Here is a 19,340-nt window from a genome sequence, read left to right on the forward strand (position 1 = left end):
ACGAGGAAAAAAATTGGAGGGGCTTTTTCTGGAGCCCCGTGTCTCACTTGTAATTTCAAATTCCAACCGTTCTTTCGAACCCGCCCCCTGGGCAGTCGCAGAGTACAAACGGGGTATGGACAAGAGGCAACACGGCCCTGAAACTGCAACGCATGCAAGGTAAAATCCACCCCTTTGCCTAATATACCTTGAGACAATATCGGCTGTTTCCTTGGCTTTTTTTGCCTGTTGTCCATACCCCACCCTTTTTTATAGCCCATTCGCTATTTTTGTTGTTGCATGTGTGAACCGAACACCTGTTCGGCCAGAACCCTCCCCCCTTCCTTCATCCTTTTTCTATTGTTTTCTGCAATGCGATGATTTTAAGTAAAACAGGTATCGATCATTCATCGGTTGCTTAAAAATACTCGTGAAGAGTCACAGATAGAAAGCAGAATCGACCATCTCTAGCAAGTTACAGAAAAAAAAACAACACAATCACAAATCACACAGAATAAGTGCAATATAAAATAGTGTGAAATGTATTAAAAGCAACAAACGTAAGCTGCGGTATGCACCAACACTGCCAAATGCAGTAGTTCAATCGATGTAACCATAATATATGAAGCGAAAACAAACACAAGTCTGTCTCTTTCTGTCTGAACGAACTCCCCACTTCCCTTCGCCATCGTCACGCGCACCGCTCTGTCCCTCCTTCTCCCGTTGGCGAGAGCAAACAGCAAAAATTCGTCATCAGCTGGTCTGTAGTCTGCCAACCAACACCAACAGTCGCTGCACTCATTCAGAGCGGAGAGAGAGCGTCGAAACACACTTTATCCTGCCACGCACTAGGGTAACATTTTCGTCGGTTCGAATTGATTCCCGGGAATTGTTGATAACAAATTAAAAACCTGAATACGCTGTACGCAGAACGGGGGTTAGCAAGGTGAAATTTTGAAATGCTTTAGAAACTCAATTAAGCGAAACTTGTGTGCTGTGTTTGTGCTGTGTGTGTATATAGGAATAATACGCCAACAAAGAAGCCACCCGTGCCCGTTCCCATTCCCATTCCGCTGTTACGACAACTGCATTTAGCTTACAGACCCTACCCTCCCACACGCCTTCTTGTGTTAGCAAGCAAGCAAGTGCTCTGGATGCCACACTTTTCCAATATGCAGAGGTGAAGAGCGGAGCGTTTTAAAATTGAAACAACTGTATACTGTATGCCATAAAGACTTCAAAACCAAGGAAACGACGACGACCACCATCCCCACCAAGCACGACGAAGGCAACAAGTGTTTGTGTTTGCTTTTTGCTAATTGCTATTGATTATTCGCTTTCTGGCTTTTGTTTTGCAGTGCTCCGACTAAGCCAACGACTCAATCTTGAGAGCTTGAGAGTAATTAATTTGAAAACTGAATAGCCGACTGGCAAAAGACGTCGCCATGGAGTCTGCAGACGCACTCATGGAGGAGCAGAAACTCATGGCCGAGGCCAAGTACCGCAACTACATGACGAACATCGACAAAGCGCTGCGCAATTTCGAGTACTCCAGCGAGTGGGCGGATTTGATATCGGCACTGGGCAAACTTAGCAAGGTATTGAATCACCCAGCAGTCAACTCCAGCCCAGCACAGCCCATCACATCACAAGGGGGTTTTATCGCCGCAATGTGGCAAATGAGATATGGCCGGGTCGAGCAGAGCTGAATCACTACCTCGCTTTCCCCATGAGGGACCAATTCTTATCTCGGCTTGTTTTTAACTGGTGTTTTATTTTGTTTTGTTCTTTGCTTTGGCAGGCAATATCAAGCAATACGCAGTATCAGGTCATACCCAGACGCCTAAAGATTGCCAAGCGTCTGGCCCAGTGCATGCATCCCGCCCTGCCCTCGGGCGTGCATCTGAAGGCCATTGAGACCTACTCGGTGATATTCAGCAAGACTGGACCCGAGCGTCTGGCCACAGAGTTTATTTACAGGTGAGTATCCACCCCACCACTCCACAAAGAGTATTCTCTAATTGTCCTGCTCTTCCAGCGCTGGCCTGTTCCCCCTGCTGGGCTATGCCGCCATGAATGTGCGGCCCGCTCTGCTGGCCATCTATGAAACTTATTTCGTTCCACTCGGGGACAAGCTGCGGCCTGCTCTGAGCGGATTTCTGAACGGGGTCTTGCCCGGCTACGACTGCGGGCTGGACCACTTTGAGCGGATAAGTGCGTTGCTGAAGCAAGTGTGCAATGCCGTCAATCCCATGCACTTCTACACGGTGCTCTGGGAGTCGGTGGCCAATAATGCGGCGATCCGTCTGCCAGCCATCACCTACCTGCTGGAGCATTTCAACAAGCGGCTGGACATGCAGGAACAAATCTATGTTATGGGCCACAATCGGGAGATAATGATGTCGGCGCTGTGTGCCTGTTTGAACGACTCCCTGATCCTGGTGCAGCGCAACACGCTGGAGTTCCTGTTGCTCGGTTTTCCCATGCACACGGCACTGCTGGCCGAAGATGATCTGGTCAAGTTGGTCACCAACGGCCTCAATACAATACTGAGACGCGACATGTCGCTAAATAGGCGACTGTTTAGCTGGCTACTGGGCAGCGAGGTGGCCAAGAACTCGCCCACCTATGACACCCTCTCGCTGGACGCCTCGGCAACCCCGCTGGACGAGCCACCGGAGCCGTACTTTGTGAAGCATTCGAGGCACATACTGATCCGGGCCTTAATCACAACGCTGCGGCTGAGTCTGGAGTGTGCCCCCATGGATCTGAAGCCCTATCGAATTATGTTATCGCTGCTTGACAAGGCAGAGATTGGCAGCGCTGTCCTGGACTACGTCCTCCACGACATCATACGAGCCATGTACATCTCCAGCGGCAATCCGGAGGCTCTCAAGTCCGCCAACCTTCTCTTCGCCACCTTCGATCCGGCCTACATCTGGAGCTACATGACTAACATGTTTGAGCGCGCCTGCCACCAGGCAAACTCCTCGGACAAGCAGGACAAGCTTCTGCCTCAGGCGAGTGCTGAAGGCGGCGATAAATTTGCTTGCGAGGTGGGCTCTGGCGATCCGTGTGTTCTGGAGATCTGCGTGCACACCGAGTTCCTTCTGGAGACCGTTTCCCTGGAAATGTACACGGAGACGACGCGCGTCTATCTGCCCAAAGTGTTCCTGGCCATCACCCAGCTGCTGTCGCTTCACATGGATCGCGTGACTAGCAGCGAGATGACCGCCTCCCTCAAGCTCTGCATGAAGATCGTCTCTAGGGTGCAGCCCATGATAACGTAAGCGAAAAAAAATAAAATCACAAGGTAACCTATTCCTATCCGTCTATCTGCCTGTCTGTCGCCCACAGAAGTCCCATTAAACTGAACAAGCTCATGGAGCAGCAGTGCGCAGGCTCCTCCTCGGATGAGAAGATTACAGTCAATGCGGCGGCGGCAATCGACAGTGCTAAAAAGGGAGTGCCGGGCACACATACACAGGGAAGTTCCCTGGAGAAAAGCAAGTCGGACTCGCGTCTGAACCAGTTTGCGGAGAACTCGCTGCAAAGCGCAGATCCCAACGACGAGGATCTCATCCGACGCTCGGCCTCCAATCAGAGCGTGGGACGACAGAGTCCCAGCAAGAAGAAGGCCAAGTCCATTTCACGTCTCTCTGAGCTGGAGAAGGATGGGAGGATCCCCTATCCCGAGATTTATTTGAAATAACTGATTGGTAAACTATCCCATCCGTTTCATCCAGATAAGCGCTTCGGACACGGGCCAGCAGTCGTCCTCGGACCTAGACACTCCGCGGAGCATCAAGAAGCTCAAGGCCAAGGCAAAAGTGCCCTTCATACGCAGTCCCAAGAAACAGCGACCCAAGGACATTGTGCTGGTGCAGTCCGCAGCCGTCGCTGACTCTGCTGGGAATGTTCATGATGCCGAGGAGCCAAAGAGCGCCCCACCCGACCCACAGTCGCCGCAGTTCTATCTCGACGATGAGAGCCAGGCCACCCAGCAGCGAGGGACCTCGATACTGGAGAAGTGCATCCGCCAGTACGAGATCTTTTTCGAGGTATACGTGGCCCGCAAACTGCTACAAATCGAGTCGGATGGCGTGTCGGAGAGCTCGGTGAAGGTTCAGCTTCAGCGCAGCACCAGCACCCACAGCTCAAGCCACACCTCCAGCCTGTTTCTGGTAGAGAAAATGCTGGAGTATGAGTGCCCCATCCGCGAGTCACAAATCGAGCGTCTGTTCAATCTGCTGCGCGTGGACAAAGTGCCGCGCTCCAAGCAGCTGCAACGACTCCTCAATCACTCTCTGCCACTGCTGGCCAGTGCCAGCGAGCTGAGCAGCGACAGCGAGGCCACGGAAGCCCCGGAGAGGCAGACACAGAGTCTGCTCATCGACACCCAGACGCAGCGTAGTGTCCAGCAGCTCGCCGAACTGCAGCTGAGTTTGACCATGCGCGGGGCTGTCAAACTGGCGGCCTCATTGCTGGTGGAGATGTCCACGTTCCCCAACTGCAACAAGCACATTGTGCTCGACAGGAGTGGTGAGTGGGCGTACAGACTTTGATAGCAATCAATCTCATTTGATTATTTGATGCTTATTCTCATTTAGAGCCGGAGTTGCCGAATTGGCTGAAGGTCCTGTGTCTGGTGGCGTGCTTTGCCCAAAGCGACAAGGAACTCCAGGTGTCGGCCATCACAACGCTCTTCGATCTAATCAGGTAAGCGATCAGTTTCCTCTACCGGCTTAGCCCTGACTAACGCACAGTTGCCCTTTCCTCGTAGCTTATTACGCTCCCAGAACGAGCACACAACGAGTCCGGGAGTCACCTTCGTGGTGATGCTGCCGCTCCTAAAGTTCGGCCACGTCAGCTACATGGAGCAGCAGACACGAGTCTTTCAGCTGGTGAGCTCCATTCTGTGGGACTACCTGGGGGCCTCCTGCACGGATCCCGCGCAAACTGTGGCGCTGCTGCATCAGTTGCACAGCTGCCTGGAGAGCGGCCTCGTGGAGACGGTCATTGCCAACCGAATGCAGGCGCAGCATCTGCTGCAGATTCAGCCAATCCCTGGAGTTGGTAGAACAGCGTTGCGCAGCTTCCAGCTGGAGCGATTGGGCGATGCCCAACTGCTGTGTCCCACAGAGTCCACCGAGCGGTTGAGGGAGAGCCAGGCGCGCAGCTTCAAGAAATTCGAGTTGCTGTGGCATCTAGGCAGGGACAAGCAGACGTCGCGGGGATTCGAGAAGATCCTGCTCAAGGTGCTGGACACCTTGGCCCTGCCCCACTACATGTCCGAACGGACATTCGTGACCAACTGGCTGCAGGCCTCGCTGCTGCGCGGAGATCTGGCGCGTCTGACCAAACCGCTCTACAAGATTCTCCTCTCGGCCAACTCGAAGCGGGTGGGCATTGTCCACATGCAGCAGCTGTATCGGGAATCTGCCGAGGCCGAAAGAGACACTGCACCTGCCTTCGAGCGGGATGTGTACGCCATCAGCTCGGAGCAGGGAAACGTCAAGTATCACCACATGGAGACCACCAACGGGGCCAAGAAGAAGAGTCCCATCCGAAATTTACCCAAGAAAATCTTTGGGGTGACTCTGAGCGGAGGAAAGACCAACAAGACATCAAACTTCGTGAGCGACAAGACGGCCTTGGCCACGGAGGCAGCGCAGGACGTGAACACCATTGGCCTGATCATCAATCCCCTGGAGAATGCCACGGACTTTGACGACGAAACGGATCTGGAGGAGCCCCGCATCGAGATCCCCCACAAAGAGACGCCGCTGGAGCAAAAGCTCGCGTGTGCCATGGACGAGAGCGATCAGCCATCAGCCCAAGAGCAGCCGCCACCGCCGTCGCAGCAGCAGCAGGATCAGTCGTCGCACTTTGACCAGGACATAACCGACAACTCCGATAGCAGCGACTTCGAGTCGGACTCGGAACTGTGGGAAACCAGTCTGGAGAAGGAGGACAGCATCACGGTCAGCTCCAGTGCCGGGGTCAGTGATGATGTCAAGCGATTCGTGGGTGACTGCGAGCTCGTCACGGAGGCCCTTACGCAGCATGAGAAGATCAAGAGTCGCAAGACGTACCGTCTCACCCGAGAGAAGACTCCCGGCGAGAACAGTCTGAACTCTGTGGCCACAGACCAGACAGAGCACAGCTTGGCGGACATGCATGCAGATGCCCTACCAGCGGATGAGTACTTCCGCGAGGACAAGACGCTGGGCAAGCGCAAGAAGCTGCTGACAAGCAGCGACAAGAAGAGGCTGAGCTGCATATCGAAGACATCCACGGACAGCAACCTCAGTAACTCCTGCTCCCAGGCGGAGCCTGCTCCGGAGGGCGATCCTCAGGGCGAGGAGGGAGCAACAGCAGCCACAGACTCCACCATCAATGTGGAGGACAAGCGACGCAATCTCAGCCTGGAGACTAGCAAACTGCAGCCCGACTGGCAGAAGGCCCTGGAGAAGGGCAAGCAGAACGTGGAGATCCTTCGACAGAATGCAGCGGCGGCTGGTGCCGCGGAGGAGCAAACCAGTCTGCGCAGCTCCATGAAGAGCAGCAGCTCCCTGGCCGACGCAGCCCATCTGTACCACAACCACTTGCTCCTCTATTTGGCCATCTACGACACGCGCCAGATCCTATACGCCCTACAGACGCTGCGCAACATCATATGCTGCGACAAGCGCACCTTCCTCTGCCTGTCCATTACCACCTCCTTCTCGAGCGCCAGCTTGAAGCATCTTCTTGTCCGTCACCGCAAGAGCATCTCAGGCAAGGGATTCGACGGCAGTGTGGGCAACTCGGAGTATGCCCAGGGCTATCGCGGATGCATGCAGTTGGAGCTGCTGGTCACGCTGTGTCTATTCTATGCTCGCGGATACTTCCAGCGCGAGTCACTGGACGCGCAGCGGCAGTCGCCCACTCTGCATGATATTGTCAATAACCGCAGGATCCAGCTGGAGAGCATTGAGCTGTTGTCCCTGATTTGCTCAGAGCTAATTGAAATCGTGAAGGGAATGGGCAGAGGTCGGGCATGCTATATAGCCGATCTGCTGGCCCGCGCCAAGCTGCAGAAGGTTATGTTGCACTGCCTCAACAGCTCTGTCTGTAGCTACGGCCGCAGGGCACCCACCGGAAGCTATGCCGAGCAAGTTCTCAGCTTCAACGATCCGCAGGACGATCAACTGCACGCGGACTGCTTCCAGCTGCAGCTGCTGCGCCTCCTCCTGTCCGTGATCCGGCTGGAGCACGAGGTGCACCAATTGCGGCAGGACACACCGCCCGCAGCTGGCGATGACTCGACGTGCAACACCTCGCCCACCCGTCATGCAGAGGGAGCGGCGGCCAATGTTAAGTATCTGCCCAACTGCCTGATTAGCCAGCAGCCCATGTTCCTAGCCGCCGTCTTGGGCGCCCTGCAGCAGGAGCGGCTGCGCCACCTGCACCGCAACTGGACGGACCTGGTGACCTCATCGCTCAACTGTTTCACCTTCGGCTCGCTGACCAACATCGTGATTAGCGTGGTCCATCAGCTATGCAACAACCTGGACCGCATGGCCCGACTTGGCCTACAGCAGCAGCGTCATTTTCCACCCGACTACGTCCTCTCGCAGCTGGAGGCCCTGACCATTCTCTGTCACTACTGCCTGCTGGACAACACCCAGCAGACGGCCCTCTCGCATCTATTTATCCAGGCCTATCCCCAGACCAGCTCCTTGGCTCAGAGCTCCAGCACTAGCCAGCTGCTGAACAGCTTTGTACACTCGTTCCTCTCAGCCAACGAATCGTCGACCAGCACATCGGCACCGGCACCGCGCAATGCGCAGCTGCAAGCTGCCCGCAATGCAGTGCTCTCGCACCTTCCCAGGATCATGAGCAGTGTGGCGGCCATTTGGGACAGCGAGCTGGGACAACTGCGTCCCGTGCGACAGCAGTTGATGGAGTTCCTGTCGCCCGTCTCGCTGCATCATGGCTGCAACTTCCTGGCCGCCGTGGCAGTGACCTGGCAGCAGAGGGGCAGCAGTAATGCCTCCAATGGCAGTGGACTGAGCATCTCCGACCAGTTCCAGCGCAACTCAAGCCTTCAGGCCTGTCCGGGACAGCTGTCGCTGGTCTCTCTGGTGTCCAGTATACGGGTGATGCCCATGGATTCGTTTGTGATGACCCTGCATCAGGTGGTGAGGTCTCCACCGCCCATCCATCGCCCGCCCGCCCATCTGAGCATCGAGGTGAGCGCCCTGGAGCTGTTTTACTTCTACATGAAGTCTGCGCCGGGCACCCAGCTGGCTGACGCCTGGAGCTCGCTGCTGGCCCTCATTCGAGACGGACTCAATCTCTCGCCGCCGGCGCAGTTTGCGCTGCTGATGCTGCTCAACGAGTTCGTGCAGCGGTGCCCTCAGATGCCGTTCCAGGACAAGAAAGAGGTGAGGGAGCTGCATGACGTCACCTCGCGGCTGGTGGACTCGTTGTCGGGTGTGGCCGGATCCTGTCTGGAGCAGACCACATGGCTGCGTCGCAACCTGGCCGTGAAGGAGGACACCGATGGTCTGGCCAAGGACAACAGCATCGGCGGCGGTGGCGGCATCCAGCAGTACTCGGTGCAGGCCCAGAGCGTCCTTGCCACTATACTCTCGAACCTGTTGGACGTGGCCTACGGGTCGCAGGAGAAGGACAAGGTTGTGAACATTGTGACCCCTCTGCTGTACAACATTACGCCCTATCTAAAGAACCACACGGCCCGCAATGTGCCGTTCTTCTATGCCTGTTCGGCCCTCCTGGCCAGCCTCAGTGGCTACCAGTACACGCGCAAGGCGTGGCGCAAGGAAATGCTGGACCTGCTACTGGACAACTCCTTCTTCCAGATGCACATCTCGTGCCTCCCCTTCTGGCGCATGATCATGGGCAGCCTGATGACCTACGACAACACCACGTTCCGCGAACTAATGACCAGGGTGTCGCTCTCACAGGCAGGCAGTCTGAACATCTTCACGTCGCGGGAGCAGGAGTTTGAGCAAAGGGGCATGCTGCTGAAGCGCCTGGCCTTTGTCATCTACTGCAGCGAATTCGACCAGCACAACAAGTATATGCCGGACATTCAGGGTGAGCGCAAATCGGTGGAAATCATCATCATGGAGATGTATCCAATCAAACGTTTCATTTTTCACACTTTTTCACGCAGAACAACTGGCAAACAGCTTGCGTCTGGTGCCTATGGGACCCTCAGTGCAGGCGGCTGTATTGCTATGCTTTAGGGTGCTGCTACTCCGCATGTCGCCCGATCATGTCACTTCGCTGTGGCCCATCATTATAGCAGAAATGGTGCAGGTGTTCCTGCAGATGGAACAGGAACTAAAGTCGAAAAGCGAAGAGCGCAGGTGAGTCTAGTCGATAGTGCCAGGTGTGATGTGTTCTCAACTAACCAATTTCTCCCTTAGCCAACATATGCGACTGCCGTCAAGCATAGATGTTTCGTGGTCAAACAGTTCCGGTGCCAGCAACGGTATCAATGCCCAAACACCAATGCAGCATTGGCGATCCGTTCAGTTGGAGGCATGCAAGCTGCTAGAACTTGGCTGTGTGCTGCCGGCGACCAAACTCCCCCACTTTCAGATGTATCGGTGGGCCTTCGTGGGCACAGAGTTCGATGTGCACGAGGAGGAGGTGGGTCTGCCAAATGGCAGCCTGGAGAACCTGGCCACGTTACCGACAGCTCTATATGTGCCCCATGTGAGACGTGTGGCTCGGCTGATGGACATGAAGTACATCAGCCAATCCCCGGTACGACAATTTCTACAGATTTCATAATCTTTGGCGCCAACTAATCCCCTTATCTTTATATATGTAGGTGTTGCAGCGACCCAGCAATCGCCATTTAATGCTGAACTTCCAGCAGCTGCAATCGCTTCAGGAACTCTACGCCTTCTTCTCTACCCTGGGCATCAGCTGTCCGCAGCCGCGCAACTTTGCCGACACGGAACGGGATGTGGCAAATTGCCTGGAGGAGATCGAGGATGTGCTGGCCAATGATTTTCGGGAGAAGCTACCCAGTCTCACAACGCCCAGATGAAAACTGGCTACGCCCTACAGGCAGACCCCGACGCAGACGCAGACGACGCGCCTGTCGCAGTTTGAGCTCAAACGAAATGTGAATCTAGGAGAGTTTGCCATGGAGCCGGCACATCGCGGCAGTGGCCAGGCAGCTCGCATAATCGCCGCCATGCAGGCCACCCTCACAAGCCAAAATGCTGAGACGAGCTTTATGCAGATGCAGACCCACAACAATAAGAAGACCATCTTTCCATTTTATGTCTAAGTAAAGCTTACGCCGAGTATGATAGATAGATAGCTAGCAAGAAAAATATGGGGCGAGAATGGGCGAGCGTATAGCATATATATATATATACGACTATAGATATCTGTAGTGTAATCGGTCGTTTTAACTGTTGAATGTATAAGAGAAATAGTTGCCCCATAGCCCAATAGCCAGCCCCGGTATTGTATGTAATGTATATGTATTAAACTGTTGATAGTTGCGCCGAAGTCGAAGTGAATAAGAGACGTGTTTACGACAAATTGCAATCAAATACAAAAACGTATTTTATTCCAAGAACAACCCAGCAAGAAATCGGATGAGGATGGGGAGACACAAAACTAGGGGAATCACCGTCTTTACCGAATATGAGACTCAAACAACAGGCTCGGCCTGAGAAGTGCCCTCGCGGTTCTTCAGCTGCAGGTAGTAGGAATAGATAAGACGAGCGCAGAAGGCGACGATTACTGCAATAAAGGAGCGGTCTTTACTTTCTGTCAACCCGTTGGAGTAGGATAGCACTTACCAATCTGCAAAATATACGAAAGCAAGGCGCCAACTATATTATTGAATCCGGTGGACTCGCGATACTTTCCGTATTGGAAGATGACGCCGAATATGGCAAATGGGAAACCGATGGCACAGAGCAAGGCGTATATCAGCCAGCCGAGGAGCAGCAGGCGCTTGTACTGCAAAGAAGGTAAACAGGGATTGATGAATCAGAGCTAATCGCCATCCGTATGTCTTTACTCACCTTCAGGCAACCGATCAGCAATAAAACATTAGCTGTAACGGTAATGGCAAAGCCAACAAAGTTGACCACTGGAAAATATAGAATCGAAGAGTCAGTTTGGATTGTGTGACACACACATAATACATGTCGTCATCATCAGAAAAGTTTCAGGCTATTCTATTCAAAAACAGAAACGACAGCGACTTTGGGAACGTGTTTCGGTTTGGGGAGACGATTAGCTCATGCTTTATATGTACATATGTGTGTATGTATGTATATACGTTTAGGTATTCAGAAATATACAGAAGACTACACATGTATATGTTGATTTATCATTGTTTTAAGGCTTTAGCATAGCTATAGCATCTGGGGCACACTATCATACATTTTAATTATATTTGCCACAAAAGACAAGCGGATTTGTCCAAATAAACAAATGCCACGCCTTGAGTTCCACATACCCGTTGGCGCGAAGAGCACACTGAATGTGATGGCCACCAGCGAATAGATCGCTATGCCAAGGCACCAGCTCCGGAGATCTGTGTTGCATGGCCCCTGGTCGACAGTCAGATCGATTTTCATCTTGAGATTCTTTGGCTTCGGTAGTCTTTTGAATTTTCCACAAAAGTGAAAACCGGTCGAGATGCTATGGAACACAAACAACGGCGACCACAACGCGCGAGATTGAAAAAGTGAATGAAGCGTCTAGGTCTGCGGTCTAGAGCGCGGCGGCCGGAGCAACAGTTGCTAAATGGAGAAATGCTAGCGTGTGGGTGTCTGTGTGCGTGTGTGTTGTATCTGTGTTTGGTGGAGAGAGCTAGCGCTAGTGAGAACCAGAATGTGTGGGCGGTTGCTTTTTCTGAGAAAACTAGCAATCGATAAAAAGATACACAACTTTATCATATTACTTACATTTAAAAAAGCGAATGCTTACATTTGAATTGAAAACGGTTATATTTAAAAAGCGTTTAAAGATGTCCGGCAGCCCTGTCAGAGGTCTTACAAAAATGGCTTAAAAATTTAAATTTTGAGTTAAAATTGTATAGGCAGAGATAAGGATCTTAGTTAGCCAGGGCTTAGTGGGCAGGGCTGTGAGCTCTATCTAACTACAATATAGGGTATCTAACCGGTATATGGGGTCGACTGTTTGCCAGTGTTGGCATTTCAGCTTATTTTAAGCTAGTTTTTATAGCTTATTGCTTGATACCTAGCTTACTTCAAATTTCAGCATGCTGTCGCTAAAAAACATATTGCGTCCAATGCAAGCATGGCACAAACTAACAAAATACTTTTAGGTAGAAAGTCCTCAAAAACAGAGGAGCAGGAGGCTGCACTTTGTGTGTACATTGATGAACACTCGTCCATAGCATAATGAAGTGGAAAAAATCATGTCATTACTTTAATTAGAAATTGAAAACAAAATATCAATAAAATTCAATTATCCATTATTTGTATGTGTTTTTAGCTTATTTTAAAGCTTTTTTTAATTTTTAGCTTATTCTAGATTATTATTTTTCTCCAATCTAGCTTATGGGGGGATTCTCAAAATCTGGCAACACTGCTGTTGGAAGTCAGCTTTTGCGACTTAATTTGCTCATTACATTTACAATGCGGTGACGAACAATTGCAGTTTACCATACTTGAATTTCTGTGCGCATTAGAATCGGAAAATCCAGTGAAAATGCTGACCAAAGTGTTGGGTATGCGGTTGAATGGGAATGGGGCTGGGAGCGATTTGGTCGTTTTTGGCAGTGATCTTGATATCCACTGCTCTGGGATATGCCGACAAAATCTCAGAGGAGATTGCTAAGAATACCAAAGATCCGAACATGACTGCCATCCAAATTCGTACTCGTAAGTGTTGAACCATGTGGATCTGAGTCTCTTCTACATGTGTGCATATGTATATTTATGCATACTTATGCGTTATTCTTCTGTAGTTCTGGTGATAGTGCTCAGCATCTTTTTGGCTCTGAAGGTAATCAATCTTCTGTCTTCGGCCCTGTTAGTTATGGGCACTGTTAAGGTAATCTCAATCCCAATCTCTGGCTCGGACTTTCCCGGCGAAAACTGCATTATGGTTGTCTTTCTCTCTCTCTTTCTATTGTAGGAGCGTCACCTACTCCTGCTGCCCTGGCTGATCAACTCCGGCATAACTCTGGCCTTCACCATCATCTCCACTGTGCTCTTATGGGTTGAGGCTATTGGTTCTGGTCCAGTAGCTGAGGCTCTTTCTGTAGTCTTCGTTTCTGGCGGTCTTGTCGGTATGTAAAGCGTGAATCACACTCTGGATGCGCATACACATGCACATCTGCAACGATACACATATACATATGCTATAATTGTAAATGGTCTACAACAAAAATGTTGTGAAATTCCAACCGCTAGAGCACTTATCGCTTTTCTGTATACTGTATACGTTCTATACACGATTGCATGTACATATATGTATATCTGTATTCATGCATACAATTCCCATTTAAACAGAAAAATCCCTAAGCACACAGCTTTAATTGCGTATTGTTCTTTGTTCCAGTGCTTTGGTGGTACCTCTACTACGGCATCTACTCGCTGTTCAAGCACATCCAGCTCACAAGCGATTAGCAGCGCCCGCTGATCCAGCGACCACCTCAAAGATCGGGCGACCACTCGGGCGCCACCTATCCGAATTATACCAAGATCTAAATTGGAAACAAACAGCTTTCGAAGGAAGTTTAAGAGGAAGCCAGAAAAAGTAAAATCATCTAAACGTACATTTATATTCCAGATATACTTACTCACACGCCCGTATCATATGCCTATTCCTCCTCGAATGTGATCGCTAAGATGCCAAAAGAATATTTGCCATTTTTGCTGATTCCTCTAAATATATTTTATACACAGACTAAAAAACAAACAATAATTTGGGGCCTACAAAGAAAAAGCAGCGCAGCTGCACATTTTGTGGTGTTAATGGCCATATGACATTAGACATTGACAACTGAAATAACCGCAAAAACAGACATAGTCTTATGGAGAAAAGCATGCAGAGAGCTGTTGAAATTTGATCCAATTTTGCTGGCAGTTTGAGGAAGAGATACTCTGTCACTCGAACCAAGTTCGAGTTGGGTTTGACCGTGTTTGGGTTTGGTATGAGTGTTATTTCCGGGAAACTTGTCTGGAGACACTCATTGTGCGTCTTGATATCTTGTTGGCAAAGTCTAATGTCATATGGCTATAAGAGTCGGCCATCGACGGGCTTACTGTTATTTGCCCAGTCCCAGCCACATGTAGCTGGGATCGATGAGCTGCGAGCCGCGATAGCCCTGCGGATTGCGCGACACCAGCGAGCGGATCTTCTGCGAGGGTCGGTAATTGCGTATGGCATGCAGCAGCTTCGAGGTCTTCTGGTCCTGCACCTGCTGCTGCACTGGGTCCTCTGTCGCGTTTGGGGTGGCTTTCATTTGGAGCGGATGGGGATGTTTGCCCTCCAGCAGGCGTGCCTCCGACTCGCCAAGGTGCGACCGCTCCGCAAAGCGCACGTTTTCCTCAAGATGATTGAAAAAGTTGCCCAGATTGGTCATGGCTCCTAGAAGAAGATGAAAACAACACTCAGAGGCATCGAGACGGGACAAGCCCCGGCTACCCACCAGCACTGATCGAGGGCATGTACCGCAGACTCTGCGTCTGCAACTGGTTCTTGCGCTTCCCGGGCCGCTGTCCGTTGGGCCAGAAGTAGGCGTATGGATAGCGCGGTTCATCTGGCGGCGGCTGCCATTGGATCGGCGACCGCTTGGGCTTGGGTTTTGGCGGAGATTGCCACTTCTGCTGCACCAACAACTGTTTGATATAGTTTTCCTGGCGCTGGCGCCATTGTCGACTCAGAAGCTCCGGAAACGTCGGGAAAAAGTCCGCCATTGTAGCATCGCCCAATTCGTTTGCCATTTCCGCAGCCTTCGTTTTTGGCAAAAGACTTCCGTTGTCAACATAATCAAGGTATAGGAATTGGAATGGGTATGACTTCTGGGCTTCTGGCTGGACCCACCCGCAATCGCTGGCCGGCAGGAGCTCTCGGCTCTCTGGCAGCAAGTCCCAGGGCACCGATTTCCCCTCTGCTCGGATGGGGGTTGTCGAACGCATCGGCGCTGCTGTGGAAAGAGTCGGGGGACGATGGGCGATTAATAGTGACTTTTCCAAGGATTTTCATGAGACATGAGACTTGGTGTGACCTTGAAAAGGTTGCGCTGTGCTGATAGGAGCAGCAGTTTCCCTCATCCAAAGGTAAATTTTCAATTTCGAATCAAGCGCCGAAAAACCTCATTTGGCAGAAATAATCTTGAGGGGGTTTCCACAAGATGCGATCTCTTCTAAATATACGTTCTGTACATGCCTGTGCCTGCATTGTAACAGTGAAAACTCTACTTGCGGACATTGTCCGGACTAATTGTGGGACTTTACCTAAAAATATATATACAACTTAGGCATATTTTTATACCCGATACTCAAAATGAGTATTGGGGTATATTAGATTTGTGGTAAAAGTGGATGTGTGTAACGTCCAGAAGGAATCGTTTCCGACCCCATAAAGTATATATATTCTTGATCAGCATCAATAGCCGAGTCGATTGAGCCCTGTCTGTCTGTCCGTCCGTCCGTCTGTCCGTCTGTCCGTCCCCTTCAGCGCCTAGTGCTCAAAGACTATAAGAGCTAGAGCAACGATGTTTTGGATCCAGACTTCTGTGATATGTCACTGCTACAAAAATATTTCAAACCTTCGCCCCGCCCACTTCCGCCCCCACAAAGGACGAAAATCTGTGGCATCCACAATTTTAAAGATATGAGAAAGCCAAAAACGTAGAATTGTAGAGAATGACCATATCTTTAAGACTGCGGAATCTGAATTGGATCGTATCATTATTATAGCCAGCATCAAGAAAACAATTTCATTTTTTCTCGCCCTGTCTCTCTCTAACACACACGTAGCATAGGCGGCTTTGCTTAGAGTAAAACATTAGCGCCTAGATCTCAGAGACTACAAAAGCTAGAGCAACCAAATTTGGTATCCACACTCCTAATATATCGGACCGAGACGAGTTTGTTTCAAAATTTCGCCACACCCCCTTCCGCCCCGCAAAGGACGAAAATCTGGGGATATTCAAAAATCTCAGAGACTATTAAGGCTAGAGTAACCAAATTTGGTATCCGCACTCCTGTTAGATCTTACTATAAAACGTGTATCTCAAAATTTCGCCCCACCCCCTTCCGCCCACACAAAGGACGAAAATCTGTTGCATCCACAATATTGCACATTCGAGAAAACTAAAAACGCAGAATCATAGATAATGACCATATCTATCAGATTACTGAATCTGGATCAGATCAGATCATTTTTATGCCAATAGGAACAAAACAATTTGCAGTGGCTACGCAGCGCCCGACGTGACGCTCAGACTGATTTTCTGTCTCTCTCGCACGCACTCTTTGTCGTGTCGTTTAATATTAGCGGCGTCTGCCGGAGGAGAGTTATACTGACTTAGTATCGGGTATAACCGTAGAGTTGCGGTGTCCGCAGCAACTCACAGCGTTTTTAGTTTTCTCGAATGTGCAATATTGTGGATGCAACAGATTTTCGTCCTTTGTGTGGGCGGAAGGGGGTGGGGCGAAATTTTGAGATACACGTTTTATAGTAAGATCTAACAGGAGTGCGGATACCAAATTTGGTTACTCTAGCCTTAATAGTCTCTGAGATTTTTGAATATCCCCAGATTTTCGTCCTTTGCGGGGGCGGAAGGGGGTGTGGCGAAATTTTGAAACAAACTCGTCTCGGTCCGATATATTAGGAGTGTGGATACCAAATTTGGTTGCTCTAGCTTTTGTAGTCTCTGAGATCTAGGCGCTAATGTTTTACTCTAAGCAAAGCCGCCTATGCTAAGTGTGTGTTAGAGAGAGACAGGGCGAGAAAAAATGAAATTGTTTTCTTGATGCTGGCTATAATAATAATACGATCCAATTCAGATTCCGCAGTCTTAAAGATATCGTCATTCTCTACGATTCTACGTTTTTGGTTTTCTCATATCTTTAAAATTGTGGATGCCACAGATTTTCGTCCTTTGTGGGGGCGGAAGTGGGCATGGCGAAGTTTTGAAATATTTTTGTAGCAGTGACATATCACAGAAGTCTGGATCCAAAACATCGTTGCTCTAGCTCTAGACGGACGGACAGACAGACAGGGCTCAATCGACTCGGCTATTGATGCTGATCAAGAATATATATACTTTATGGGGTCGGAAACGATTCCTTCTGGACGTTACACACATCCACTTTTACCACAAATCTAATATACCCCAATACTCATTTTGAGTATCGGGTATAAAAAGAAAAGCAAATTAGGCATAGATAGATCAAGATTTTTAATTATACCCGATACTCAAAATGAGTATTGGGGTATATTAGATTTGTGGTAAAAGTGGATGTGTGTAACGTCCAGAAGGAATCGTTTCCGACCCCATAAAGTATCCATACGCAGAATCGGTGAGGATGACCATATCTTCTACAGTGCAAAATCTGAACCAGATCGTATAATGATTATAGCCAGAATCAAGAAAACAATTTCATTCTTTCTCGCTCTGTCTCTCTCTAACACACAGGTTTCATGGTCGGCTTTGCCAATTGCAAAATATGAGTTCAAGGATCTCAGAACCTATAAGAGCCAGAGCAACCAAATTTGGTATCCACACTCCTGTGATATCGGACCTTGACCGTTTCGTGTCCAAATTTCGCCACACCCCCTTCCGCCCCCGCAAAGGACGAAAATCTGGGGCATCCACAAATCTCAGAGACTATTAAGGCTAGAGTAACCAAATTTGGTATCCGCACTTCTGTTAGATCTCACTATTAAACGTATATCTCAGAATTTCGCCCCACCCCCTTCCGCCCCCACAAAAGACGAAAATCTGTTGCATCCACAATATTGCACATTCGAGAAAACTAAAAACGCAGAATCATAGATAATGACCATATCTATCAGATTGCTGAATCTGGATCAGATCGGATCATTGTTGTAGCCAAAAGCAAGACATCAATTTTCACTGGCTACGCAGCGCCCGACGTCACGCTCAGACTGATTTTCTGTCTCTCTCGCACGCACTCTTTGTCGTGTCGTTTAAGATTAGCGGCGTCTGCCGGAGGAGAGCCATACTGACTTAGTATCGGGTATAACTGTAGAGTTGCGGTGTCCGCAGCAACTCACAACGTTCCACCTCGTTAGAGTTATATTCAATAAAACAAAGTTAATCATGAAAATAGGTAAAAACCGATTTTCTTCCATTTTACTGAAATGCTTCTAATATAAATTCGTCCACTGGAAACGAAGATAGCTACATTCAAGTAAAATACTGTTCTAGACTGTTCATTCGTTCAATCAAATGTGGTGGATCGAAATCGGAGTAAACTAGTATTATCTATCTGCTGTATTTGCATCCTATTTGTTTCTAATGTCTATATAGTTATAAGATTTTCACTCCGTACGGACCGATTACTGTACAATGAATATAAATTATACAATGGAATTTGGGGACGAGTATTAAACGCACTTTTCGTATGCGAGTGTGAGGGAATATTTTGAGGAGAAGCAACAAAAAACTCACCTGCAGATAGAAGCAACAGCGGCAGAACCCAAGGTCTCATCAAAGGAAGCAACATTTTGTTCATATTTTAAAGTGAAGCACTGGTAGAGCGTCGCTACATTGCCTTGAAGAGGAAACCTCAAGACTAACCTTTTGGCTAAATAGTTTCGAAACACATCTCCGCTAAACTTTACACAGTTTCAAAGGACAAAGGAACTGCTGCTCCCACTTGAAGGATCGAATTCCACGGCGGAGCTTCGGAAAGCGACTGACCACGAAGGCGAGAACCTCGTGCGTTTTTATAGCTCCACCAGGATGCGAGCTGTAACCAACCCAACGCATCCTATGCCACTGGCCACTCACCCACACCCTGCGAGCACCTGGGGACATGCGCAGCAGCTCTGGACGCGGACCTGTTACCTTTGCCTTGGGGTTTTTCAAGTGCGACCTGAGCCTGGATATTTTCTAATATGCAGAGCAATGACAACGGCAATGGCACTCGTAATTGGAATGGGAATAGAGACAGGAATGCAAAAGCGGAGTCCAGTGTCCGAGGAGTCTGTGCTTCGAGTGCTGCATTGAATCCAATTCCTATTGGCTTGTTAACGGGGAAATAAGGCTCAGGTGTTCCAAAGGGACTCGAGATTCGGGCAACGGACGCAATTACCCTGTCATATTGCGCAATTTTCGTAGTTTTTGGTATTGG

The 19,340-nt window shown here is 49.8% G+C and overlaps 4 protein-coding genes across 5 annotated transcripts; 2 read left to right on the top strand and 2 right to left on the bottom strand.

Moving 5' to 3' along the window:
- The first annotated feature begins 454 nt into the window (after positions 1 to 454).
- On the top strand, positions 455 to 10,566 carry LOC117189818 (protein dopey-1 homolog). The gene is given in 11 exon segments (XM_033394876.1): positions 455 to 549; positions 1,338 to 1,577; positions 1,781 to 1,959; positions 2,018 to 3,265; positions 3,337 to 3,655; positions 3,726 to 4,521; positions 4,590 to 4,698; positions 4,763 to 9,087; positions 9,167 to 9,362; positions 9,423 to 9,765; positions 9,833 to 10,566. Coding segments are annotated over 10 exon segments (8,136 nt in total). The 5' UTR covers positions 455 to 549; positions 1,338 to 1,424; the 3' UTR covers positions 10,301 to 10,566.
- LOC108159509 lies at positions 10,561 to 11,759 on the bottom strand. The gene is made up of 4 exons (XM_017292868.2): positions 11,492 to 11,759; positions 11,052 to 11,119; positions 10,824 to 10,986; positions 10,561 to 10,764 (listed from the first exon to the last, which is right to left on the bottom strand). The coding sequence occupies exons 1-4, from the start codon at positions 11,610 to 11,612 to the stop codon at positions 10,673 to 10,675; spliced, it is 444 nt and encodes a 147-aa protein (XP_017148357.2). The 5' UTR covers positions 11,613 to 11,759; the 3' UTR covers positions 10,561 to 10,672.
- A 968-nt stretch (positions 11,760 to 12,727) lies between these two features.
- LOC117189817 lies at positions 12,728 to 13,705 on the top strand. The gene is made up of 4 exons (XM_033394875.1): positions 12,728 to 12,884; positions 12,971 to 13,056; positions 13,141 to 13,294; positions 13,567 to 13,705. The coding sequence occupies exons 1-4, from the start codon at positions 12,743 to 12,745 to the stop codon at positions 13,632 to 13,634; spliced, it is 450 nt and encodes a 149-aa protein (XP_033250766.1). The 5' UTR covers positions 12,728 to 12,742; the 3' UTR covers positions 13,635 to 13,705.
- A 104-nt stretch (positions 13,706 to 13,809) lies between these two features.
- LOC108160661 lies at positions 13,810 to 19,053 on the bottom strand. Of its 2 annotated transcripts, none has more exons than XM_033394873.1 (3): positions 18,656 to 19,053; positions 14,660 to 15,157; positions 13,810 to 14,598 (listed from the first exon to the last, which is right to left on the bottom strand). In XM_033394873.1, the coding sequence occupies exons 1-3, from the start codon at positions 18,717 to 18,719 to the stop codon at positions 14,276 to 14,278; spliced, it is 885 nt and encodes a 294-aa protein (XP_033250764.1). In that variant the 5' UTR covers positions 18,720 to 19,053; the 3' UTR covers positions 13,810 to 14,275. The 2 variants fall into 2 exon arrangements, with proteins under 2 accessions (XP_033250764.1, XP_033250765.1); XM_033394874.1 differs by having other exon boundaries at positions 14,660 to 15,154; positions 18,656 to 19,049.
- Positions 19,054 to 19,340: the final 287 nt, after the last annotated feature.

Source organism: Drosophila miranda, assembly GCF_003369915.1.
Source record: "Drosophila miranda strain MSH22 chromosome Y unlocalized genomic scaffold, D.miranda_PacBio2.1 Contig_Y1_pilon, whole genome shotgun sequence".
NCBI lineage: Eukaryota > Metazoa > Arthropoda > Insecta > Diptera > Drosophilidae > Drosophila > Drosophila miranda.